The sequence below is a fragment of the Oryx dammah genome, unplaced genomic scaffold (assembly GCF_014754425.2).
Source record: "Oryx dammah isolate SB20612 unplaced genomic scaffold, SCBI_Odam_1.1 HiC_scaffold_18, whole genome shotgun sequence".
Classification (NCBI taxonomy): domain Eukaryota; kingdom Metazoa; phylum Chordata; class Mammalia; order Artiodactyla; family Bovidae; genus Oryx; species Oryx dammah.
In genome coordinates this window covers 16,376,044-16,403,924 of record NW_024070202.1, presented here as the reverse complement: position 1 = coordinate 16,403,924, position 27,881 = coordinate 16,376,044, and the positions used below count along the sequence as shown (strand labels likewise).

Below are 27,881 nucleotides of genomic sequence, written 5' to 3'. Positions count from 1 at the left end.
AAATGTAAACATGTCTCTTGGTCACCACTGATTTGTATTTGGGGGGAAAAGGGATTGAATACTCATGAGTTTCAACATAGAAAACAAAGTGATGGAGAAATAAATAGGGGAGAAGAGACATTTCTCTCATAAGCAAGAACTCCAAATAAGTTATGTGGGTACTCATCCCACAAGCAGATGAAGCTTACTTCCCTGTCCCGTGAGTGTGGGCTGTGCTTTGTGATTTAACTCCAAAGAGTAGAGTGTGAAAAGTACAGGGAGAGAGTGACTTTACAGTGGAGAAAACTGGCAAACACAACCGAGGCCAGAAGATAATGGTTAACATCAGGTTATCATGTGGATAGCATGCATCCTTGATATGACATGATCTCATCAAAGGGCACTTCACCTTTGCAGTCTTCCTCCCAAAGCCCATAACCATAGTCTCACCTTTTGAACATATTAGATTAAATCCCAATTGAGGCACATTCCACAAAACACCTGACCAGTACTCCACAAAACTGTCACAGCCACTGTAAGCAAGAAATGTCTGAGAAGCTGTCACAGCCTAAAGGAGGCTCAGGAGACATGATAACTAAATGTAATGGGTTACACTGGATAGAAAGCTGGAAAGGCAAAAAAAAAAAAAAAAACATTAGAAGAAAACAAGTCTGAGTAGAGTGTGGACTTTAGTTAATAGTAATATCTCAATAATTTAGTTATAGCAAATGTATCATAGTAATGTAAGATGTTCAAAATAGTGAAACCTGGGTGAGAGGAATATAAGAATTCTGCATTATTTGTGTAGCTTTCTTTAAAAATGATGATTAACACATAACTACACTGACTAGCATGACGAGTAGCAGAGTTCCAAGGCATCAATCATTACATCTTTCCTTTTCTCTTTATCACCCCACCTATCCACTGAACTATATGGCATAAAGAGTCAGGATTTGCTGTGTTTCAGACCAATGTATACATGGCGTCAAACCTGTTCTGAGAATTTTAGGTTTTCCAATAATATTTAGGTCGTGCCCTTAGTAACATGACACAAAATACTCAAAAGATAATATCCACAAACCCATATTTCTCAGCAGCTTTAAAGGTGTAACGTCATTCAAGCATGTATCCAATACACTGCCTGGGAACGTTATTAGTGACATTACCAAGACAATGTATTAACCTCTGAAGGTAACAGATTGTTAGATTATGGTGTTCATTTGTCAGTTGTTTTCATGAGAGGTAATTGGAGGAGCCTGGTGGGCTGCCGTCCATGGGGTCTCGAAGTCGGACAGGACTGAGCGACTTCACTTTCACTTTTCACTTTCTTGCACTGGAGAAGGAAATGGCAACCCACTCCAGTGTTCTTGCCTGGAGAATCCCAGGGACAGGGGAGCTGGGAGGCTGCCGTCTGTGGGGTCGCACAGAGTCGGACACGACTGAAGCGACTTAGCAGCAGCAGTAAACAAAAGGGTAGGCTCCTTATGCCAGTTTTAGAACATGAATGAGATTATTTCTTTGCTACTCCATTCTGTACTTTAGAATGAAAATAAGTCAGGTCTCTAGGAGTTTTAGAAGGCATTGCTTTCATTCTGTTTTCTTTCTATTCTTTTCTCTTGACTTTGCTAGACTGAAATTGCATCAGCCAAATAGTTACTATTATAAGATGTTATAAGGGAGTGTTTTTTGTTTTTGTTTTTTTTGGATGGTTAGCATTTTTTTAAGCAATGTAGTATTTTTAGTTCTTTGGAAGGACTGATGCTAAAGCTGAAACTCCAGTACTTTGGCCACCTCATGTGAAGAGTTGACTCATTGGAGAAGACTCTGATGCTGGGAGGGAGTGGGGGCGGGAGGAAAAGGGGATGACAGAGGATGAGATGGCTGGATGGCATCACCGACTCAATGGACATGAGTCTGGGTGAACTCCGGGAGTTGGTGATGGACAGGGAGGCTGGGCATGCTGCGATTCATGGGGTCGCAAAGAGCTGGACATGACTGAGTGACTGAACTGAACTGAATTTTCATTTTATATTGGAGAACAGTTGATTAACAATGTTGTGTTAGTTTCAGGTATATAGCAAAGTGATTCAGTTACAGATGTATCTATTCATTTCAAATTCTTCTCCCAGTTAGATGATGGAGTATTGAGTAGAGTTCCGGGTGCTACACAGTAGGTCCTGACTATCCGTTGTATACGTGGTAGTGTGTGCATGTTGATGCCAGTTTCCTGTTTATCCCTCTCCCCTTCCCTCCTAGCTAAGTTGATGTGTACCATTTTCTTTAGATTCTACATATAAGTGATATCACGTATTTCTCTGTCTTCACTTAATACGATAATCTCTAGGTCCATCCATAGTACTACAAATGGCATTATGTCATTCTTTTTGAAATAGCTGAGTCATGTTCCATTACGCACCCACACCCCCAGACCCGCCCCCCCCCACAACTTCCTTATCTATTCCTCTGTTGATGGACATTTAGTTTGCTTCCACATTTTGGCTGTTGTAAACAGTGCTGCTATGAACACTGGGGTACATGTATCTTTTTGAATTAGTTTTCCATTTATACTGTTTTCAATTTATCATTTTACTTTGATAAAAAAAGTAATATCAATGAATGTTTACTTAAAAAACTACTTGTGTTTCTAGAAATGTTAACAAAAAATGCTCTCTTGTTAACTTTTAATGGTACAATTTTAAAAGTTCAATCACAATTTAATTAACCACATTAATAAATTGGTCAGAATCACCTCTCTAAAGAATACAAATGTCAGTAAAGAAGCTGAAAAAGAAATATGCAACTTCCTGAATATATTTTAGGGTTAAAACTTCAGTAAAGTTTTTTGTACATTCTGTATCAACAGTATTTTATAATGATTACTTATATTGAGGAAAAGGACCATGATGCTTGATAAAGAGGGAATAAAGAAAATGTTCCCTGTGGAAGTCTTAACGAAGGAATTACAGAGGAGTCAACCAACCTATTTTAGCAATGTTTTCCTTAGTGAGGTATTTAATAGAAAAAAATAATGGGGTGGGAAGGCTATACAATAAATGTAGGTAGCTATTTTTATATTACACTTTAAGCAGGTCGGTTAGTATCTATTTTGCATTTAATCAGACCGCTGTGTGTGTGTGGTTAGTAATAATTATAAGAGCTCTGTTTCCAGAACACCTATGTTGTTTTCAAGCTTTCTGTTGTTAGGCATTTAACATACACCATCTAAAACCCTAACACAACCCTGTAAAGTGCATACCATTATTATGGACTCTAGAAATTAGGGGACTAACTCCAATCTCACAGCTGTTAAAGTGTAAATCATTACAACCTCTGGCTGCCTCAAATTTACCAGAGCATACAAACTTTGTTATAATTTATATCAAAATTACTAACACTATTCAAGTAAACATTTATCACTAATGAGGTGATTTAAATCACTTCACCTTTCTAGGCTTCAAGTTTCTCTTGGGTAAAAGGAAGTTGGATAGTTGATTTCTAATGTTTTTTTCAGTTTTAGAAGAGTAACCTCTTGATTTATACATAGAGTAAGAAAATTAAAATGGCCATGTTTACAATGTTTTGTTAAAAACAGGACAGTAACACTGCCTTTACTGAATTTTGTGATGATGGAGACCCACCTTGAGCTGTTCAGGTGATTTCTCCCAAATCCCTGTAGTCTTAAGGATCCAGGACCAGTCATTCTACCTACATATCAGAGGAAATTCCATTTTTCTCTGCACTACAATAACTATGTACTTAAATCTTGGCCTCTCAAAGAATCAGTAACTTGCACTCAGATATGAATAACACAAAGAAAACCATTATTTCTGGATCTGAAAATAGTAAAAAAAAAAAAAATCAGTTTTTTAAAATTAATGTTTATTTATCTTTTATAGACAAATTAAAATACTTATAAGAATAATTAAACATGGTAGACATACATATGAATGAAATGTATAAGTACTTCAGACAAAATTTAACATGTATCAGACAAACTGATGACATGCTTACATTTGGTGTTAAGGTCTATTCACATGAATCTTGAAAAAAATGTTTTCACAAAAACTGCTATAAAATGTTCACATTTGTCTTAGTAATAAATTAGATTTCCTAGACTGATGTTTTATGAAAACTATGTAAAGATCTGATTTAATCATTCACCTCATATGGTACCATTATTTGTAAATAAAGCATACTTTTGTCAATAGAAATGTACATTTAACTCTTAAATCATGTAACAGTTTATCAAGACCATGCCACATTCATTAAGCAAACATGCAAAAGCCACATTAAAACTTAACTCATGTATTGTTATGCACAGTGTTTAGCCTTGCTATGGCACTCTATCTTCATGAAAAATATGAGATTTGGCACAGAGTCAATAAACTGTATTGCCACTAATCGGAACAAGTGTAATTTAAATTTCCCATGGCATAGAAAAGACTCTATTGCATCTCTTCCCTTTATAGTTTATGGACCAAGGGCAGTTTTCTATTTTAGTCAGAAGAGACAATGGATAGTCACAAACTAAAAGCCCTATCTAGGTGTTCTGCCTGCACTCTAGCTGGAAACGAATCAGCTGTAGTTTTTCTGGCAGTAAAACATTTCAATCTGTGTTGTGGCCAACGAATGTCTAAATAAGGGCTTTATCAGCAATAATACATATCATCACAAGCTTCTTTTCTCTGGAAGGCAGAGAGATTGGAAAGGAATGCGGGTCTCTTCATAAACCAGAAATACAGGAGGTAGGAGAGAAAATGCCAACTGAGGCAGAAGCAGGGGATGCTCTTGTAAAGCTGGTGAGAGAGCAAACCATGAAACAGCAAAAGATAAAGACAGGAACCTGGGTCTAAGGAAAAGCTGTCATTCGAAAGAAACAAGTATCTGGAGCATTCTTCATACAGTGTTCTTGTCTCAGCAAACTACTATTGCTTTCTAGGAAAAGTTGTAAATTTCCACATCAATGTCTAAATTAAGATTGAAGAAATTAAGCTAACTAGCAACTTTTTTTTTGTCTGAATTCATTAATAACACAGTGGAAGGAGAAAGGGGATAACATTAAGTTTTCCTCCAAACCAGAGAAGTCACACTCTAAGTAGAGATTTCAGAGTTGTGCCAAAAAAAAAAAAGCCTCAGTTCTTTTTCAGTTTTTCTAAGATACATGTGAGGTGCTATATTTTGAGAGACTGGTTGACAATATCTTTCAAAAAACCTTGATAAATTAATCTTTGTATTTTTACTAGGGGAAAAGGAAGTAGATCTTAGGTTTAATTTTTATACAAATATGCTTTATTCTAAAAAAATAGAACAATGAATATATTATTATCTGCCTCATGATCCTTGCTTTCTGAGGACCTTTAAGGGCCTTTACAAAAAACATCAGACAAGTTAAATAAAATCGGCAAACTTTTGTTTCAAAGTTTGTTAGGGTGCACACAGACATAAAGATTATGAACCATAGAGTACTGAGTTTTCAAGAGTGAAATCATACCAAAACCTTGATAAGTTTTCGCTGACATCATAGGAGAGTAAGTGGTCAGGAAGGTCACTGATGGTGCCCTGCACGGCCAGCACGTGTGGGGCCAAGGTGAAGGGTACGTCGCTCAGGAGCTCGGCCATTAGTGAGCTGTTCTCCAGGGTCTGGCCTGCCTTGTTTTCCGTCTCAGGCCCTGCTACAGTCACACTGGATGAGTTTTCTTTGCCAGTCTAAAAATACATATATATGTAAGTCATTTTGATCTTATGGACTTTGAGGTTATACGGCATTAATATATCAAAACACGGCATTAACATATCAAGGTGATTGAGAAATGTGGAGTATATAAATAGTCCCAGGTTGTCATTGCTTAGTTGCTCAGTCCTGTCTACCTCTTTGTGGCCCTATGGACTACAGCCTGTGGTCCTCTGTCCATGGGATTCTCCAGGCAAGAATACTGCAGTGGGTTGCCATTTCCTTCTCGCTAGGATCTTCCCAGACGGGATTGAAGCCCTGTCTCCTGGAGCTCGCCTACATTGGCAGGCAGGTTCTTTACCGCTGAGCCACCAGGGAAGCCCATTCTCAGATTACAGCGCTTCTATTTACTTGAGAAACACATCCATCTATATATCTCCTAGGTGTTAAAATCAATCCGAAGCCCTACCTTTACTCAGATGAACCACCCACAGGCCCCTCTGATACAGATGGGCACTCTTGCCGTTTCCCTAGCCCAGATCATGTCCACAAAGTCTCTCTCGCTGCTTTTCCAAGTCTGAGGTCAGCTTTCAGGCTCCACAGAATCCCCAGCTTCTTTCTGAAATCTTCTATCAACACAGCCAAAGTGACCTTGCCCGCTTCAGCATGGTTACAGGGCAGCTTGCCCGGGATAGCATTTGGCGTTTCCTTTACGTGTCTTCGCTAGTTGTAGTTTCATGTGCTTATGTCTTAACCCCAAAGAGAATCTAGGGTCCTTGGGGGAACACAATCCATTGTACCCATCTCTGTATTCTCTGCCTTTCATACGTTCCTGCTTTACCCTCATGTGTACTTGGGAATTGACTTTTAACTTGCACCGAACTAGTGACTGATAAGTTGCCTCTGATGAAACTAAAATGCTATGTTATTATGTGAGTTATTCAAATAAGAAGACTTGATATGTTTTGTTCGATTCATTTAAAATTGGTGTCGCTTACAAGTTTACCAAACGACATGAGCACGAGTTCACAGCAGCACTCGGCGCAAGCCCTGAGCTGGCACAGTGAGCTGGTATCTGGTCATCAATAGCAGCACGGACAATGAACAGAAGTGGATTACAGCAATGAGAATGAACAGCCTCCCACTGCAAGCAGCCCACACCTAACCCAAACCAGGTCAGGCAAAAACTTACTCCCCATTTCGCAAGGTCTCATGCAGAATCAAACTCCTGAGCCTGTACAAGGCCCACCGCCGTGGGCCACAGGCGTCTCCCTGACACCAGCCTGGCTGGTCTGTCCTTGTTCGGACTCCCCTAGTCCCTCTAGTTCCGCCATGGGTCTTGCACAGTCAGCCCATTTCTGCCTCAGGCTGGACCCTCCAGACCATTCTCCCGGATACACGTGGGGCTCCTTCCTTCCAGTCCTTCCCAGTGTTGGCCCAAACGTCACCTTCTCAATGAGGCCTTTCCTGGCTGTCCCATTAGACTGCGCCCTGAGCCCTCACCTCATCCCCTCCAGCATTCTCCACCCGTCTCTCCTGCTTCTGCCCTCTCTTGGCACCTGGTGATATGTCTGTACTTTATTCTGATTATCATCCCTCAGAGGCTTAAGCAGTTTTTTCTTTAATGTTTACCACTGTATCCCAAATGCCAGATTCAGTGTCTAGTGCTCAGCAAATATTTGGTGAATAAGAGAGTGGACAAGACTTTTGCCTGAGGAGGCCTTATACTATAATGGCTATAAATGCTGATAAATTCCTCTCTCTCAAGTCTAGAAACAAATGATTTTCTGTGTAAGAAATAACAATTTTATAAAACTTTTCATGGAAGTGCAAACTACAGAAAGGAGTACATCGTAAGTATATAGCTGATACATTTTAACCAGCGAAATACCAGAACCCAGATAAAATAGAAATGGCCCTCGTGGCGTTCTCTTTCATTCACAGTCAACTGCCTACCCCTCAGTCACCATCCCGACTTCTTACTGTATAGACTGTTCGTCTATCTTTTATGCTTTAAACGAAGGTAACCATGCAGTATAAACTCTCCACGCTTGTGGCTTTTCTCATCCACTGTGGTATTATGAGATCCATTTATATTGCTGTATGGCCTTCCCTGGTGGCTCCGAGGGTAAAGCGTCCGCCTCTAATGCGGGAGACCTGGGTTCAATCCCCGGGTTGGGAAGATCCCCTGGAGAAGGAAATGGCACCCCACTCCAGTACTCTTGCCTGGAAAATCCCATGGATGGAGAAGCCTGGTAAGCTACAGTCCACGGGGTCACAAAGAGTCGGACACGACTCAGCGACTTCACTATACACCATATGTGGGATTATATTTTTTTAAGAACGTATTCTGCAGAGGAGATACTCTGACAGGCATCTTAAAAGAACTGTTTTGTTTCCGTGTTGATAGCAGGCAGTGAGGGGTATAGGGGTTGGGGAAGGAAGTAGGAAGACAAGCTGGGAAAGAGAGATGATAGTGATGTAGATTAGGGCTGTGATAGTAAAAGCAAGAGAAAAGCGGTTGGGCTTTGGAGAGATCTAAAGAAGAAGGCAATGGCACCCCACTCCAGTACTCTTGCCTGGAAAATCCCATGGATGGAGGAGCCTGGTGGGCTGCGGTCCATGGGGTCTCGAAGAGTCGGACACGACTGAGCGATTTCACTTTCACTTTTCACTTTCATGCATTGGAGAGGGAAATGGCAACTCCAGTGTTCTTGCCTGGAGAATCCCAGGGACGGGGGAACCTGGTGGGCTGCCGTCTCTGGGGTCACAGAGTCGGATTCGACTGAAGCGACTTAGCAGCAGCAGCAAAGGCTAAAGTCAGTAGGATGTGCTGATGGAATAGACGGTGGCCTGTGAGAGCAAAAGTGGAGTCAAGGGTGAAGCCAGAGTGGGCAGACATCTAAGTGGAGCAGTTAGAAGGCGGGGGGTGTGTGATTCAAGCCTGGAGCTCATGCGATCTGGTGGAGAAAGTCAGCTTGGTGTATGTTTAGAAGACAGTAGGAGGAGAGAAAGTGAAGACCAATACGAGAATAGGCTACTTTCTAAATAGTATGCTGCAAATGGGAAAAGAGACATGGCCAGTAGCTGGAAAGGAAAGGAGGGTCAAGACAGCTTTCTCTTGATTTTTCTTTTTGTTCTGAAAGTTGGGAGCAATAATGGTAGTTTATCTGCTGAAGAGAAGAGGCGCCTAAGGAAGGAAAACTCCGTGGAGACTCTGTAGAGAAGGAACTGCTCTCTTCACTGGCATCCCCCCAACATCTAGAACAGAGGTTCTTAAGAAGTACTTGGGCAGTGAATGAATGGACGAAGGTACCAGACACATCCCTATCAGGGTTGTTTTACAGCTTCATGTGAAGATCAATCACCAGAGTACTTTCCTGGATGGCAACTACAACAAATGTAACGTCTCCCAGTGACGAATCTTATTAGACAGGTCCATGTATGCACTGATCGAGCAGAGTCTGCCTCCTGAAACCTAACTGGGACTTAAACATTACGTGTCCTTGCGTCAGCCAAGAGTACAGGCATTGGTGAGTAACAATGCCAGGACTCTAGCCTCTTTAAAGGGCATCACTATACACTGGTTTCCTCAATATTATGCAAACACCAGGGCTTTGGTTACCATGGAGCAGCATGGTAGAGTGTTTAAGAACACAGATTCTAGAGTCAGACTATTTGGGTTGGGTACAAATCCTGCTTAAAAATAAACAAATGGCCCAGGACAAGTTATTTAACTTCTCTGTGTCTTTCTCCTTAGCTGTTAGGAAATCAATATTAGTGCCTATTTTATAGAGTTGTTATGAAAATTGTATGAATAATCGTAAGTAAGTAGAATAATCCTGAGCACATGCTAAAGTCAGTGATAAATAAAAACTTTAGAAACATCAGACCCCTTTTGGCTTTAGGTAAAGTCCAGGATCCATCCAGTCCTTTTGTTTTTGACGTTCACATATGGTTCCAACAATCTTGCCTTCCCCTCTCCTCTTAGAGTTTGTCTTCTCTCTTAATCTCACAGGCAAATGTTCCCTAGGTCTGCTGATCACATCCCATACTTGCGCTTTCTTCTCTTTCTCCCTTGAGTACCGAACGTGTTCTTCAGTTTCATTAGCCAGATCATCTCCTTTCTTAAACAAAAGCATTCCTAAAATCTCACCTTCCCACTAAAAAATGAGGCACGTTACCCAGAGCGCTCTGTTTTCTAAACATACAAGCTTCTAAGGTTTACCTCTGGCAGCGATATTTTCTCCTTTGTTCATGCTATTATTAATCCTCTTCCCTTTCCTTTACAAATCATTCTTGCTGTCAGAGCATAATTCCTTGAGGACGAGAGCGTATCTAGTATAATAAAGGAACGGAGACATGTGGCTTCTTGTTCAAATTCTTCTGATAAAACTGCCATCTGACCTGACGGAGGCTGCTTCATCCACCTGGGCCTCAGTTCTCTGTTCTGTCAAATGAACAGTGAGGGCAAAATGATGGTGGCGGTGATGATGATAGCAACTAGCACGTATTAAACACTTAAGTATATAAGTCTTACAACAGCTCTGTAGGGCGTGTCCTATTACTACCCATATCACCCTGTATGCACCCAATCTCATCTGATCTTGGAAGCTATGCAGGGTCGGGCCTGGTTAATACTTGGATGGGAGATGAGTTTCAAATTCAGTTCCCATGAAAAAACTCTATATTCTAAGCACACTTCAGCCATGCTTTGGTAGACTGGCTAACCGAATGAACAAAGCCTCAAAAATTTAGGGGAAAACATGATAGTTACTTGGCTTAGTAGCATCTCAGCTTAATTTAGAAGGAAAAAAAAAAGAGACCCTAATATCTCTTACCTTTAGGAAGAAAGGGTTGAGAAAATCATTGAGGGGACAGATTCTAGACTGAATAAGGATGGAAAAAAGAAAGCATAATTTAAGAAAGATTTCTCCCTGGAAACAAATCTCCCGGTAGCCTGGATAAACCATGGGGAAAACAGCATGCTCAGTGAAACAAGATGGTCTGTTGTTGACGATGGGTGAGGAGGAGAGACAGAAAGGAATGTGGGCATGTATTACAGTATTCTTTCTTCCTCTGTGTATGTTTGAAGGCTTTGCATAGTAAAAAGTTTCCAAAATTTAAATTAAAAAAATACCATGCACACACTATTCCATTAAATTCCCCCTAGAAGGATCTGAGTATCAGCGGTCTGTATGTCTTGACTCCAGTATCTCGCTCTTAACAGTTGGCTAGAATGCACAGTACAGTCTCCAAGGAGGCTGCCTGCCCTCTTGGCAGCAGGGCAAGTGCCACGATGCAGCTGCTGCTGGCATGCTGAGAGTTGGAAGGGGAGAAATTAGACAGCGAAATAAGAGTAAGTCACAAAGGGAGTGGGAGTCAAAATTCAAGGACCCCACACCTACTAACCCTGATCACCAAGTCCCGGACTTGGCAGCCAATGGCAGCAGCGGTGGGGGCTGCGGGCTGAAACAGGTGCATGAGTCCCCCTGCAAAAAGCAGCCTTCTCTCTCCGACACAAAGTCTTTCAGTTTTTTCCATTTGCATAATAAAATGGGTCTTTAAAGGGAAGAATGAGTATGTCAACCACAATAGGGTGGGAAGAAAAGAATCAATTAACCTTGCGGTTTATAGCCAAATTTTAAAAAAATTACTTCAAATATTATGCTCATAAAGCATAGTCATTATTTTTGTGACTAATCTTGCTCACAGAATTACTGATATGATGATACTCTTGAAATATAAGGTCCTTCCTATAATGTAGCTTTCATATTGCTTTTTCAAATTAAGTTTGCCCTTACAAGGGTAAGTGAGAGTATACCATGTCAGAATCATTTTTTAATCTCAGGGAGAAAATAAATTTCCTTATCTACATCATTTACAAATAACCAGGTGTTTTCATGTCTGTATAAAAATTACTTCTTGTTCATCAGTTAACCTGTTAAAAATGGGCTAGCCAAGTGTATCTTGGGTTCCTTACATTCTCTTATCTTTGTTTTGAATGATTCAGAGTGGTTTATAGGCTCTATTCCTCCCTTTCTTGCAGAAGGGCTGTAAAAATTCATGAGGCTCAATCTGTAAAATCTTCTCAGAGCTTAAGGAAAAACACACTGTGAGAATACGAGGCACGTAACACTTTTTAGTCAAGGCTCAGAAAAATGAAGTCACCTCTCCAGAGCATCAGAAGGTTAGTGGCGTCCTTCTGAACTTCATTCTTGGGTGTGTGGAAGCAAGAAAACGCAGGTTTAAGAGCAGACTACTACTACATTTTTCCTGGCACAAAGGCCCCACTAACCACCAAGAAATCTATTAAGGGTTGCCGACTTTGCAAATCCATTGACAGTTTGGAGACTTCATCTGCTTAGCCATACCTGACTTAAGTATAAATAAGTTTACTAATATGAATGGCACCTATATTTGGCATCTTTTAAAACCTTCTGCCTTTTTCAGTAACCTGTGCCTCAGATAAGTACAGATTTAAAATAGTGTCCTATAAAAGCAAAATACTGAAGCATTAAAATTTAGAAAGCAGCCTTAACCCCAACAGTAATAGAACCTATTAAAAGAACATGAAACCAGGTATAAAACACTCATCTAACACATTCAATTTACATACAAAGAAGGTAGCTATATCAAGTGTATTTCTAGGAAACGAGTTAGAGGAAGAAGAGGTAATATCAAGCTCTGGCTGTCTATGCCTTTAAATTTTATGTCTATAAATAAAAGACACATTCCTTTGAACAATAGCCTGAACAGGGAACACCGTACTCCTGTCACTTTATCGCCCCAGATAACAATCCATTCTATTTTGGCTTCAGCTGGTATCTGCTTGCATCACATTGGTGTCTTGATGTTAGGGCAGGAGTGGGGCAAATCTGAGTCAGAAGTATCAGGGGACGAGAGGTTAGAAAAAGGTGATACAAGCAGGGCACACTGCAGACAGGACCCAAAGTTTTATTTCTTCTAAGAAGCTACTTGCCAGTAACTGTCTGGCTAGCTGATAAAAGCCAGAGGATTGGGCTCTTCTACCTACCTGAGTCCTAAGCAGTAGTCTCCCTTCAGCTGGGAGAAATTATACTGCAAATGTAGAGACTACTTCCTATTTTTCTGCAAATCCCCACTACCCAGAACAATTGTACCTGCACATAACAAGCACCCATTAAATATTGTGTGAATGGCATGGAATCTGGCCCCCTTGTTTCTCTGATTCCCTCGACTTGATTTTTAAATTAAGGGGTTGGGCCAAAGAAACAAAGAAAAGCCCAGAATACTTCATAGCTGATGCAAATAAATGAGGCAGAAGAGAGCTGAAGGCACGGAAAGTGGCTGTGTTCCATGAGACTTGGGCTCCCAGATCAAGGATGCTACATATTTTAGGAGCAAACTAAGATGCTGGGTTAGAAAGCAGGTATTTTCTTTGCTCCCTCTTCTCTCTGATCTAGGACATCATTTCAGTTTACATTTTGGTTTGATACTCTTGTTTCAGTGTTTGCTCCCTTTTTCTTTTTTTCCCCTCAGTGTTTCCACCTGCCTGTGCTTCCTGCTTCTCCCATCTTTAAAAAAGAAAAAAGTTTTCTTGACTTCCTCTTTTCAGAACTCCAGCTGAACGTATACAAGTAGAGAAGGGGAAGCAAGCTGGCTGGCACTTGCCTCTGTAATCTGTTCCATGTATTCTTGGAAAAGTGGCTTGACTAAAGCCGGAAAATCTTTAGTACCAGCCAACTGGAGTGGGGGAGAAGTGGAAAGAGGGAAGAGGAGCATTTTAGGAAATGAACCAGCAAGAAACACTGTATGCAGTGGGGATCCTGTTTTATACTGGTGTTGAAAATATAAAGGGCTGCTTCAGGGATTCTTTTAAAAAAGACATTTAAACAGTTTATATATTTTAAAAAATCGTGATCTTTAATCTTAAGCTGTCCAGAGATCTCCGATTTTCCCAGGACGTCCTCCCCACCCCTTGACAGCGTGGATTTCGCCCTTTCTCTTCTCTGGCCCAACATCATCACCTTCCTCCCTGCTGTCAGCATGTGGCCAGCCTCCTTCTTATCATAGAGAAAACAGGAACCATCCGCTGAGGAGCCCCCCTATCTGCTACCTTCACAAGCCTCACCCGCCTTCGCACCCACCTGTGCCCCGCTCCTGCCATCGTGGGCAAGCTGCCCTCCTCCCGCCCAAAGAGGACCCTTTCCTGGTGCTGCACAGCCATTCTGTCCCCACTCTTCCTCCATCAGAAGGTGGCCTCTAACTGCTCATCTTTCATACAGGCAGTTCTCCATTGACAGAAAATTCTCCCCGCGTCTCTACGGCCCCCTAGCACCTCACCCACTGACCTCCTCCGCTCCCCTCCCCACCACCGCTATCTTTCTACTTTGCCTCCCAGCCCGGCTGACACCACCGTTGACACTCGCTATCTGCCTCATTCCTCACCCACTGCCATCTGCCTCTCTCTCTGCCCCTCTGCTGCCACTGATTTCAAGGTTACTCATATAATCATTCTGTCACTACATTCAGAAGATGATTTGATGTGCTAAAACTTCCAGAACCTCTTTGTTGCATTTAAGGCTGGTGACTCTGAGTTTTTATTTCTTGGCTTCTGTAACACTCGTTAGGTTTGCCTTCTGTCTGGTTTTTTTGCCTGTTTCTGAAGTGGTATTTTCCAGGGCCTCATTTCTGTTCCTTTGTTCTTAGCCTCAACACACTTCCCTGGAGGAATTTATCCATACCTAAGGTGCCTACCGCCCTACTCCTCCACCCAAAGTAAATATGTAGACGCATACACGTGTACACACACACCCCAATCTCAAACCCAGATTTCTATCAAGACTTCCTAACCCGTATGTGCAAACCCTATTATACATCATTCTTTCGGACACTCAATAGGGATCTTAACTCCGTGTGTTCTAAACCTGGCTTTCAGCTTTCGCCCAAGTCTACTCCAAACCTAATGCTCTCGGGATATGTTCTTTATCGGTGATGAGTGCCAACACGGTTGCCTGACTCAGAAACCTGAATTACCTTTGGCTTCTCTCTCCCTCTCACTCCCTCCATGCAGTAAGTGACTGACTCCTACTGACTCTGATGTCTTTGATGCCTCCCCGCGTCCATCCCTGGCTCCTCAGCTCCACTGTCCTCTCAGCGCAGGCCAAGGTCTCCTGGCGTGAATGTCACCAGGGTTTCCTGGGCCGGCATTACTGCCCCTATACTATTACACATTCTCCCCATCGCTGGTGATGTCTAAGACACGTGCTCGTCCTCGCTTAACGATGCCTCCACGTCTTCGGAAAAAAGCACAAACGCCTTATCGTAGCACATTCGGCATGAGCTGGCCTTGATCACCCCTCGCTTTCTTTTATTGCCATCCTCTAAACTCTCTACTCCATCCAAACCACTGTTATTATCCGAACACGCCGGGCTCTTTTTAGCTCCGAGCCTTGGCTTCTTCTTTTCAGTGATTTTTGCCTCCATCAGGACATCTTGCTCTCTTTTTCCACTCCCTTCACCTTGCCCTCATGCTGCACATCAGGAAGACTGCCCCACCTAACTCCTCAAACCTCAGCCACGGCCCTGTCCATGCATTCCCTCAACCGTCTGTGTATGCCCCTGTAAAACTGTGGAAAGCTCACAGTCAGGGCCGACGGATCCCTCTCCGTTTCCTTAAATGAGAGCAATGTCTGACTCGTGAGAGACGGTCATGTTTGCTGCTGTGCAGCGGCTCAGCTGTGTCTGACTTTTTGCAGCTCCGTGGACTGCAGCCCGCCAGGCTCCTCTGTCCACGGCATTCTCCAGGCAAGAATACTAGAGTGGGCTGCCATTTCCTTCTCCAGGAGATCTTCCCGACCCAGGGATCAAACCCACATGTCCTACCAAGAAGTCCAAGTGAGTGACTAAATAATTTAAATTTCTTCATATTATGTTGATTGTGGATTTTTGCATTTGTTTGTTTTTTTCCTAACAAGACTTGACCCACTCTTTTCCACATTATCACTGACATGTATCGCATATCAGGTAGAACGTTAAATTCACTTGAGACCCCAGCTACATCTATTTCCTGAAGAAAGAGATGGGTTGTTCTTGACTTGCCAAGTAAACAACTTCACAGATACGTCTCCCAAAGGATGTTCAATGAGGTACTGCCGCAAACTTTAGACAGGAAACCTTTTGGGAAATATTTTCACCAGAGACCTACCTACCTACCTTTCTTTCACTGAGAGAGCTACAGAAGCTAACCTCAGCTACTCCAAACTCCCCTTAATCAACTGTCTTAGTCTGTTCAGGCTGCTAGATGAGGTAGCCTATAAACAACAGAAGTTTACTTCACATGGTTCTGGAAGCTGAGAAGTCCAAGATCAAGGTGCTGGCAGAATCAGTGTGTGGTAAAGCCTGCCTTCCGGCTCACAGACTGCCCTCTTTTCACTGTAATATCACGTGGCAGAAGGGGCAGGGAGCTCCCTGGGGCCTCTTTGGTAAGGGCCCTCATCTCGTCCATGAAGTCTTTACCCTCATGACCTAATCACCTCCCAAAGGCCCTACCTCCAAATACTCTCACACTGGAGATCAGTTTCAACATGAGAATCGGGGGGGTGGGGGACACAGTCAGTCTGCAGCATCAGCCTGCCTTGCCTGGGAGTCAGGATTTGTCCACAGCTACGCGGTCCAGTCTGACGGGGCTGCAGGGGAACCTGTGCTTGGGGGTAGGGACGAGCAACAGGGTGGCAGGACTAGAGAATCACTGTAAGAGGAGGACAGCCTCAGAGATAAGAGCTGAGGAAGTGGGTAGGAGAGGGGATGGATAAGTATAAATGCCATTTATTTAGTTCTGTTCACCTCTGTTCAACAGAAAAGCCCCTTTCTTCTTTGACTTCCATAAAGAGGGATTCTTCTTTAAGCACCCTGGCATTCTGCCCACCCCCTACTCCCCAAAGGAGGGAGAATGAGTTACCTAGTTGGTGAAAGATAGCCAAGGGTCCATGTTTCTAGACGGGGCACCTGAACTGCCCAAGATCCTGAGGCCTGGGGAGTCTTTCTCCTGACTCTACCTGGACTAGAGGAGATAAGGAACCAGGGTAGGAGTGTGTGCTGTGCTGACTTAACCCATGTCCAGACCAGTGGGGAAAGTTTACTGGAACGTGGAAGTCCATTTTCGCTGCTACTCTGAGCCACCTCCAACCCCTCGAGGCTCTGTCAGTCTAAAGGGTGAGCACCAGTTTCGTTCCTCTGTCTCTGGGCTCTTCAGTCTTACTTCTCCATGGGCTCAGGATGCAGGTGAGGAAAAGGGGTGCCCCTTCTTAGGAGATTAGAACCCCACCAATTTCTACTTTCCAAAGCAACTCCACTTACAGTAAAAAAAAAAAAAAAAAGAGAGAGAGAGAAGCATCTTAAACACACCAAAAAATCAAAACAAATATAGCAAAATCATGCAGACACCACATGATCAGGAAATCTTAAACGTAACAAAGTAATGGTTTTTAAAACATATGTGTCTTATTGGATTGGTTTTATCAGTTTCACAATTCATTTAAATCTAGGAGATCTGAAAAGTTCTGTTCAGAATCTTGGAAAAATGGCAACTACTATTTGTTTCATGCTTTACAAGGCTTTTGAAGTTGTCTCACATACGTTACTGCATTTGAACCTCACAACCCACTAAATCTGATAGGGAAGCTGTTCTTATTCTCATCTGAGGCTCAAAGGGTAGTGATTATCTAAGGTCACACACTACGTTCCAGCAGACTTGTACCTGGGGTCTCCTGACTTAGAACCCCAGGCTCCCTCTCTAACATAAAGGCCGTCATCTAGAGAAACAGTTTTAACGCTTACCTGTCTGGGTGTTGTATTTCTTAAAAGAACTTAAATTTAACAGTTTCTCTACAGACAAGTGTTATCTGGGGTAGAGGACGAAGTTCCTAAAATACAGACCGAGTGACTAAAGAAAACAGAGTTTAAACTAACAGTTCAACTAAGCATCTTATTACCAGGTTAAACCTACCAAGCTGGATGAAATATGTAGCTTAGAAAACTATAGCGTCTGATCACAACCAAGGTTACACAGTAGCTTAGGCTTTTGTGTATGGATTCTTCAAGCTTGTTATATATACCACAGTTCTGAAGAATCCGATATCCCTTGTTAGTCACACTGGAGTCCACTTCCAATTTACATAGCTTTATTTATTTTAAATATCTATTCACCTTCTTCAGAATGCAGTGCAACAAGATATATTTTTTCTAGTCAATTTCAAAGGAACACAATGAAAACTGATCTTGCACATTTCCTCAGCACACTGAATATTAATTTCATCCTAATGATTTTTTTTCATTTTGTAAAACAATAAAGTACTTCAACCGTCTGCATATATAATCAGAAAGCAAATGAAATGCTCTTTTATTTTTAAAGCTGTTAAGAGAATATAAACATATCTGTTTTTATAGGACTAGATGTTTAAATGTATATCATTAGATGTTTATAATTAGATATAACAAATGTTTTATGCGATACTGATTGAATGGAAACAATACTATAATATACTAGTAGAAAATGCCCCCAAAAAAGTAAATCTAAAAATATTAAATGATAGCTATATGCTGGCTTTTTTGGAATGTGCTTTGATGAAATGAACATTTAGTAAATTCATAAACCTAAGATAATATACATTTTTAAGAACTGACATTTAGATTTTAATCAATTCATGTTAAAGTTGTCGTTTGAAGACAGCTAATGTGTTTTGCAGCTCTGTTAATTGCAAAATTTGTATTCTGTCATTGTTTTACCATTATTATGTAAAAACATAAATACATAATTTTTAGGATGCACTTCAAATTGTTATCTCCATAGCCAGAATTCAAAACAATTATTAGTAGGAGCTCATGTTCATACTGCATATAAACATCTTTCTAATCTCAGGAAACAAACAATTTTTTGAGAAATAGGAAAATACTAGTTAAGAAAAGCCTTAGTTTCCTTGTAAATTGATGTCTGGAATGGTCCACACACTTGAAAATACTCTAGTTGGTGAATACACAATTGTATGCTTTCACATAAAGATGCAAGTGAAACAGAAACACATCATACCCAGCTGAGCACAGAAATCATGAAGGCAGGCTAGGTAAATTCCATCAGAGGGCATCTGAGTGATAGTGTTACCTGGGTGTGCTGCACCTAGCCAGAACTCCACTAGAACAACAGTAAACAGTGTTTGGAAAACTGAAGAGGGGAGCAGAAAGCTGTGTCACTTGACTTTGGCTCTCATTTGCGAAAAGGTTGTATTTCAAAACAGAAGATGGGGTTGGAAAAGTAAACACAGCTGCGTTTTCTCTACCCCAGTGTGAGAATGAAGAGGCTCTTAGGAGTGGCAAGAGGCAGGGTCCCTTCTTGGTGCACACTCAGAGTCCCAAATAGAGTGCTGTTGTTTCACTCCATGGCAAACTCAGGATAATATTTTTTATTGTGGTAAAATATACACAACACAATGTTTATGACCCTCATCATTTATAAGTGTATAATTCAGTGGCATTAAATATAGTCACATCATGCAATTAACACCATTATCCGTCTCTGGAACTTTTCTTGTCATCACAAAGAGAAACTCTGTACCCATTAAGGAACTCTCCATTCCTCCCTTCTCCAGCCCCTGGTAACTTCTATCTATCATATCATATTCCATCAACTTGCCTGTTCCAAGTATCTCATATAAATGGAATCATAATAGTGTTTGTCCTTCAGCATTTGGCTTATTTCACTCAATATAATGTTTTCAGAGGCCATATGCATATATGTTGCGTCATGTATCAGAATTTTTTACGGCTGACTAATACTCTATTGTATGTAAATACCATATTTTGTTTATCCATTCATCCACTGATACACATCTGGGTTGTTTCTACCTATTGCAGTGTATTGCAGCACCATATTTTAAGCTACAGTAAAATCAACTAGTGGAAATCTACCAATTAATGCTAAAAGGGTTGTCAGGAGTCAATGAATATATGAATACTATTTAGGTATTTAGAGTTAGAAAGAACTTGATGTAAGGGAAACAAACTATGGTTCCCGCTTATTTTGAATTATAAATCTATTTAGGTATAATAAATTTGTATGCTTTACTATTATACACTTTGCTTGGCTTTAAAAGTCATAATCAAAAGGAACCTTGTCAATTTAATACTTTATGAATTAACATCTGAGTATAACCGATGTTATTTCAATCCCGTTTGAAACAGCTCCATAATTTCTCAAAGACCTTTCACCCACACTGGAACTCTATACTGTAATTCTTTTGTGTATTTTTGTAAGGGTGCAAGATGTCATTACCTGCTCTTGGGAAAAGTTTGCTCAACAAACTTGAGAGTGAGTAATGCTAAGAAATGATTAAAAATGAAAAGCCACAGTTGTATCCAAAAAAATCATCACAGGAAAATCTGAAATTCATATAGCTTAATAAATTTAAATACAGTTTAAATGCCTCAGCAGAATAACAAACTTTATCCAAGTCATCTTGGAATTTCTCAAAGAACAATACACTGTGTGGTTGAAAGATGCTTTCAAGATTGACATAAAAGTTGATTAATGTATAATCATTTCTTTGAGCCATCCTTTTTTAGGATTCCTAAGTTTTTAAGGAAAAAGAAGGTACTTGTCAGAATATACACTGTTCGTGGTACATCAAGTTGAAAATTAATCTGCAAGACTTAGTAGCAACAGCACTAGATTGAGTCCCAGTGACTCCTGCCTCTACCTAAACCGTGTGGCCTTGTGTAAATCATCTAGCCTCTCTGTGTTTCAGCCACCTCCTCTGAAATAAGGAGTAACTGGATCAGATGAGCCAGCTCTGGAGTGCCATGATTCTAAGTAGACTTAGACCCTAGCTCTTCTGTATTAGTAAATGTTCTTTGGGAAACACCACTGAAATCAATATAAATGATAACCGTAGAAAGTACTGACAGTATCTTGAGAAGAAACTCAGAACTCCAGTGGTTATGAAAAGGATTCCTACCATGGAAGAATACTTAATTTCATCCTGCTCTTGATAATGAGAAACATTTAGGAGTCAAGTACGAAAAATACAGGCAAGTACTAATCTTCTCATGATTCACCATTATATTAAGAAAGCAGACTGTATTTTCTCAGGCCAGTGAGTCCATAATAGAGAGGAAGTCTTATATATATGAAATGAATAGATGTAGGCAAGTTATTATATATTAGTATTATCATTAGAATAATAATAAATTATTAATAGACAATAGGCTTCCCAGGTGGCTCAGTGGTAAAGAACATACCTACTAATGCAGGAGACATGGGTTTGATCCCTGGGTTGGGAAAATCCCCTGGAGAGAGAAATGGCAACCCACTCAAGTGTTCTTGCCTGGGAAATCCCATGGACAGACAAGCCTGGCAAGCTATGGTCCATGGGATCACAAAGAGTCAGACATGACTGAGTGACTAAACAAATTAGATAAAATATATTAAAATTATCTTAAATGTTAGTACTTGAAAAAGGCAAATTAAGTTGTATGAACTGAACTTTGGTAGGAATCTGGAAGGTACTTCAGAGCACTCTCAAGATTGCTAACCCAGATTTGTAATGGAGTATTTTAATTAGAAATATTTAATTTCTAGGAAATTTGGAGCACTATGGACATTAAGATTTTTTGTTTTACTCTCCTAAATAGTAAGGTGATGAGGTAGAGTTTTTCCTAAAGTTAAGTGGCAACATCCGATTGAAGAGAGATAAGAACGTAGTATGTGCATGAAAGAAGGTAATTCATTGGAAGTGAGAATGACTGGTCATCAGAGGTGAAAGTGAGAGTCCATTTTCAGAACACAATACAAATTTTCCTTTAGCCATCTAGAAATAAGTGCTATGGCTTCAGTGCCAAACTGGCCTGAAAATGAACACCTGTAATTTCCAAAAGTGTTCTTAAATTTACAGACTCTACACTCAGAGTTCACCAGAGCTCTGTGTTTCCCTCCTGTGCTTTCTCTGCAGGTGGGATGATGGGAAGTCTCTGAAGAAACTAGATAATTTATGGCCTGCCTATGAGGATAGAAATAAGGGTTTAGATTATGACTTCTGATAAATACTGAAAAGTAATTATATTAGTTACTAGTGATTCTAATTGTATTGACTTCATTTTGGTTCAGTCCTAACGTTCTGATAGTGTACCTAAGTCCACTCCCAGAGACTGTTCACATTTCATGAGCATTTGCTTGCGAGTCACTATTCTAAGATTTTTTTTTACCTGTATTATCTCAATGTCTCCATTTAAAAGGTGGAATACACTGAAACACAGAGACTTTGATCTAACTCTGGAAGCAAACTTTTAGCTGCTAGACTATTCTGCCTCGCAAATACAACCCAGTCTAAGGAAACTTCACTTCATGCCTTTTAAAACGTGCTGTGATTGCTTCTAATGACCAAAAGAGCATCTTCTCCTTGAGAAAGGGCTGTAGGATACTTTTCTAATAATCATACTTTCTTTTTTTCTCAAAACCAAAGCACAAAGAATGGTAAGATACCAACGTAAAAAAAAAAAAAAAACATTGGATGTTGTATTATGACTCATTTTTATATCCTGCTGGATATTGCTAATTCTATGTGAATTAGAAACTCTAAAATTATAGACTCTTTAGACTATTTTAATTTGTAAAAGCACCATTGTGAAGCCTCAGTGATATATTTTGAAAATAACCTTTTTACCTTAACCAAATATATTCCAGTTAAATTTAAGAACTTAAAGTAACCACATATTGTCTTTTGTTCAATGAAGAGGACTCTTCCTGAAACACACCCTCTGTGGTCAATTTTCCAGGGACACGGACAATTGACTGCATTCAGCTGCTCACATTTCCCAGCTCATGGCACTTGGTAAGCAATGGCAAAAAGGTGCCAAGTGGCTGGAACCTGGGTTACAGTTTATTTTTAGGAAACCAAGAAGATACGTTGCCTATAACAGGCCCAAACCACATGATCTGGGTCTACTTAACATTATTTCTGAACCAACTATGCTAAGAGGATTATATCACTGGCAAGACAAGAGAATGAGAACATTTCCGGGGCTCAATATAGTTGCAAGTTTCTGGGTGGACTCTTACATGTAGGAAAAAAAGGGAAGTACATCATCACTGTTTATGCCCAAAGTAGCACAAATAAGTGGTGCTTTCATGCTCAAAGTGTATAGCTGACTTTAAAAAGGCTCACAAGTGCATTTTTACTTCCTATTTACTTAATGGCTTTGAACCAAAACCTAAACAAAAATTAAAAGGACACTAAGCTTCAAAGGATACTATCATGAAAGTAAAAGGGCAACCTACAGAATAGGAGAAAATATTTGCAAATCATATCTGATAAGGGCTATGAATCTAGAATATATACACTCTTGTAACTCAGTAATAAAAAAGATAACCTATATGAAAAACAGGAGAAGGATTTGAATAGACATTTCTTCAAAGAAGATAAATGGCCAATACACACTGAAAAGATGCTTGACATCATTAGCTGTGAAGGAAATGCAAAAAGGAAAAAAAAAAAAAAACCCTTAAGATACCTACAATGAGATACTCCACACCCATTAGGATGGCTATAATAAAAAAGTCAGACAACAACTGCTGGCTAAAGATGTGGAGAAATTGGAACCATCACACATGGCTGGTGGGAATATCAAATGGTGCAAATACTCTGGAAAACAGTTCGGCAGTTTCTCAGACATTTAAACAGAGAATTATCATAGTGCCAGCAATTTCACTCCTAGATATATATTTAAGAAAATTAAAAACAGGTATTCAAAAAAATACTTCTGTATTTATATAGTAGGGTTATTCACAATAGCCAAAAGGTAGAAACAACCCAACTGATGAACGGATAAACAAAATGTGGTATATCCACATAATGGAATATTATTTAACAATTAAAGCTATAAAAAGAAACAAAGTATTGATACATGTTTCAAATGGATGGTGCTTGAAAACATTACGCTAAGTGAAAAAAGTAAGCCACAAAATGAAGTGAAGTGAAAGTCACTCAGTTGTGTCCGACTCTTTGTGACCCCACGGACTGTACAGTCCATGGAATTCTCCAGGCCAGAATACTGGAGTGGGTACCCTTTCCCTTCTTCAGGGGATCTTCCCAACCCAGGAAATGAACTCAGGTCTTCCGCACTGTAGGTGGATTCTTTACCAGCTGAGCCACAAGGGAAGCCCAAGAATACTGGAGTGGGAAGCCTATCTCTTCCCCAGCAGATCTTCCCGGCCCAGGAACCAAACCTGGGTCTCCTGCATTGCAGGCAGATTCTTTACCAACTGGAGCTATCAGGGAAGCCTGCATGTAATTCTACTTATATGAAATATTCAGGAGAGGCAAATCCATTGAGACAGAAAGTAGATTAATAGTGAAAAGTTCACCTTTACTTCCAATAGGTCAAAGCTACATCTTCAAGTAAAAGGACGATGTATTGATCATAGTGAGTGTTTTTTATTTTCTTAAACACTCAATCAGACTCATAGAAGAAACATTTTCATCCTTTTGCCAACATATTTTTGAAAATCATATATCTATGATGATTTTTAAACCATAAATCTATGATGATTTTTAACTTTCATCTATGCAGTATATAATATTTAGATAAACTTCAGAGGAACACTGTAGATTCTACTATACTAATGCGCTTAAAAAACACATACCTTTATAAGCTCTTCCCCTCCATTGTAATTACCATGGCCCAATTCCTTCTCTTCATTTTACTGTTAGCTTTATTGCAGTAATAATCATCCTCAGACACATGAATTTATTTGTAGGAAAAATTAAGCTCTTCTATTAAGAGATACCGTTCTACAAAAATTTTTAAGTAATTATAAAAATACGTAATATATTTATATTGTTTTGGTTGATTATCTACTACAAATAAATAATTCAGAAGAAATTTCTAACACTTGGCCTGTGGTCATAGTGTGTGTGTGTGTATATATATATACACATACAGGGCTTCCCTGGTGGCTCAGACGGTAAAAGCGTCTGCCTGCAGTGCAGGAGAATGGGGTTCGATCCCTGGGTCAGGAAGATCCTCTGGAGAAGGAAATGGCAACCCACTCCAGTATTCTTGCCTGGAAAATCTCATGGATGGAGCCTGGTAGGCTACAGTCCATGGGGTCGCAGAGTTGGACACGACTGAGCGACTTCATACACACACATATACATGCGTATATGCTGCTAAGTCGCTTCAGTTGTGTCTGACTCTTAGTGACCCCTAGGACTGCAGCCTACCAGGCTCCTCCAGCCATGGGATTTTATATATATATATATAAAATTCATACTAATATTTTTTGTTGCCAAGAAATATTGTACAGTGATCAATAAAAGATCTTCATGGATAGAAATCTTAGTTCCAGTAGAAAAAGGAATGATGCAAAATTTCTGATTGGTAAGATGGCACCCCACTCCAGTACTCTTGCCTGGAAAATCCCATGGACGGAGGAGCCTGGTAGGCTGCAGTCCATGGGGTCGCTAGGAGTTGGACATGACTGAGCGACTTCACTTTCACTTTTCACTTTCATGCATTGGAGAAGGAAATGGCAACCCACTCCAGTGTTCTTGCCTGGAGAATCCCAGGGACGGCGGAGGAGCCTGGTGGGCTGCCATCTCTGGGGTCGCACAGAGTCGGACACGACTGAAGCGACTTAGCAGCAGCAGCAGCAGCAAAGAGCTTGTTCATGTATTTTTTTGGACAGATGATGTCATGTGTCAACCTGCTATGGGATTTCAATTTCATTGGATAAATATGAAAGAATGATGTCATAGTTTTATGTTTAAATGTCAATATTTACCATATGTGGGAAACTCCATCCTTTTAAACTGTTCAAGTTGTGACAGAAAATTTCCTATGACATCTTAGTACAAGAGGATACATTGTCTACACATTTGAGAGATAATGCCAAATTGCTCGCTAGAGTACTTGTTTCTACTTATACTGGCTCTGAGGGCTTTCTTTTTCTCACATCACCACCAAAACTTGGTGATTTTCAGGTTTTCTAATCTTTCCCAATCCGAATGTGAAAAGGTATCATAGTTTAACTTCCTTTGCTTCCCAGTTCTAACACTGCTTCAATTCAGTGTCTCATCTTAAATACCATTTCCTCAGAGAGACTTGCTCTGTTCACCCCATCTTAAAGTATATCCTCCCAAGTAAATTTACTTGCTCTCTATCTCATTCCATCTGTTATTTCCTTCACTACACTTACCACACGGAGAAGGCAATGGCGCCCCACTCCAGTGCTCCTGCCTGGGAAATCCCATGGGCAGAGGAGCCTGGTGGGCTGCAGTCCACGGGGTCGCAAAGAGTCGGACATGACTGAGCGACTTCACTTTCCCTTTTCACTTTCACACACTGGAGAAGGAAATGGCAACCCACTCCAGTGTTCTCGCCTGGAGAATCCCAGGGACGGGGGAGCCTGGTGGGCTGCCGTCTATGGGGTCGCACAGAGTTGGACACAACTGAAGCGACTTAGCAGCAAACTTACCACAACTTGATATAATTTTATATGTTTGTCTGTTTCTATTTTAGACTTAGTTTTCAGTCTTTATCTCCTACTAAAATTCAAACTCTGTGAGGCAGGGTCCCTGGTAGTAAATTGCACATGTAGTATGTAGCAGACACACAATGGACACAACAAACACTGAATGAACAAACACTGCTGAGCTGAGTAATCAAGTAGTCTTCATTTTCTAGTTTTCTTTTTTCTTTTGTTAGGTTTGATGACTGGATAATAAAGGAGCCAGTAATAATTCTTTATAATTATTCCCTTGCTTCCAAACTCAAGTGGTATGGATCAAGGCAGCATTCCTGTCAAGATTTCACCCATTTCTCCCCTTCCTTTCCTGTAACAATGCTCAGAGAAATAACAATTGTCATTGTTGAGACCACCAGAAGTGTCACTTGACTCTGCCTTTCTTGGTGAAAGTACTGCATTTGGTACTGAGTATAATTTTAACAAAACTGTGAACATTTTAGACACCAGACCAACTGCTGATGTTAGGATCAGAGACTTCCCGGAGTGAAAGCACACGTTCAACCCAATTACCAAATTCACTGGGATGCATTAAAAATTGCCAAAATGCATTCTCTTTTTGAAAACATTAATTGCTTGTCACTCTATCTTGAGATGGCAAACTGAAACACAGACTGGCCATGAGGTGTATTTTGATACATTTAGTAGCAAAACAGATTCTGTTAAATTCAGTTAAAGTCACTGTGGAGAAATAAATGACACCAAGACTTGTCAAGTTGCAAGAGGCATCAATTTATAATAATACTTTTAAAATGTTGAAAACAATCATTAAAAATTATATGCCAGATCATATATCATTGATTTCAAACAATTCTGAGTTTCAGAATTATTTTCCTCATTTAGTAATATGTTAAAAAAATTTCTAATTGGCTTAATTCATATTGGCTCGAATAGTCAAAGCACCAAAAGATGATTACCAATTAAAAACAGTTTAAGAATTTTGTAACTACATGTAAAGAAACCAAATGGCTTTAAGGAACTTGGCCAAAAGAGTATAAATAATGACCTGCACTTTTTCCATTAAAAATGCACATCCTAATTATAAAAATGACAAAGGTAATATAATACAGAAGAAAGAAATGAATTAGGAATCAGAAAATCAATTGCATTCATCTATTTTAAAAAAGTATTTGGGTCCCTATAGTGTGTCTGGTACAAGACTGGGCAACAGATAAAGTGGGGGATAAACAGCTGTGGTGCTACTTTGGTGAGGATTATAGTGCAGAGGGGAAATTGGGCAAAATGCAAGAAAAGCAACTGTGGGAGGTACTGGTTGCAAGGAAGGAAGAGCCGGGAATGAAAAGAAATAGCATGGGTAGTGGGCACGAAGAAGAGCAAGATAACAAGTGCTGACTACACATACGAAGAAATAATTTTAAATGAAAAACCTTTAAACTCATATTTGCCAAACTTTGCCAAACTTCAATGAATATTTGAAATTTGGGAACAATTATTATTGAATATTATTTGTTCCAATATTCTAACTCGATACATATCAAATTTTAAAATCTATTTCAATGTTATGACAGTGTCTGGTGTGGTTACTAAAATATAAACAAAGATTATAAACATTCCACCATGATTTTGAAAAGCCAGTTTTAAAAAACTCTACTATTTGGATGAGTGTTTTTTTTGGGAATAGATCAGCAGACAAATAAGTAGTGACCAGTAAGAGAA

General features: G+C 40.1%; 1 protein-coding gene across 1 annotated transcript in view; it reads right to left on the bottom strand.

The window, feature by feature from the left end:
• Window positions 1-1,596: 1,596 nt before the first annotated feature.
• Window positions 1,597-27,881, bottom strand: part of UMAD1 (UBAP1-MVB12-associated (UMA) domain containing 1) — a 256,471-nt gene continuing 230,186 nt past the window's right edge. Inside the window, exon 4 of the mRNA XM_040260508.1 lies at window positions 1,597-5,685. Coding sequence (XP_040116442.1) covers window positions 5,428-5,685 — 258 coding nt within the window. The 3' untranslated portion in view covers window positions 1,597-5,427. The remainder of the gene's footprint in view (window positions 5,686-27,881) is intronic.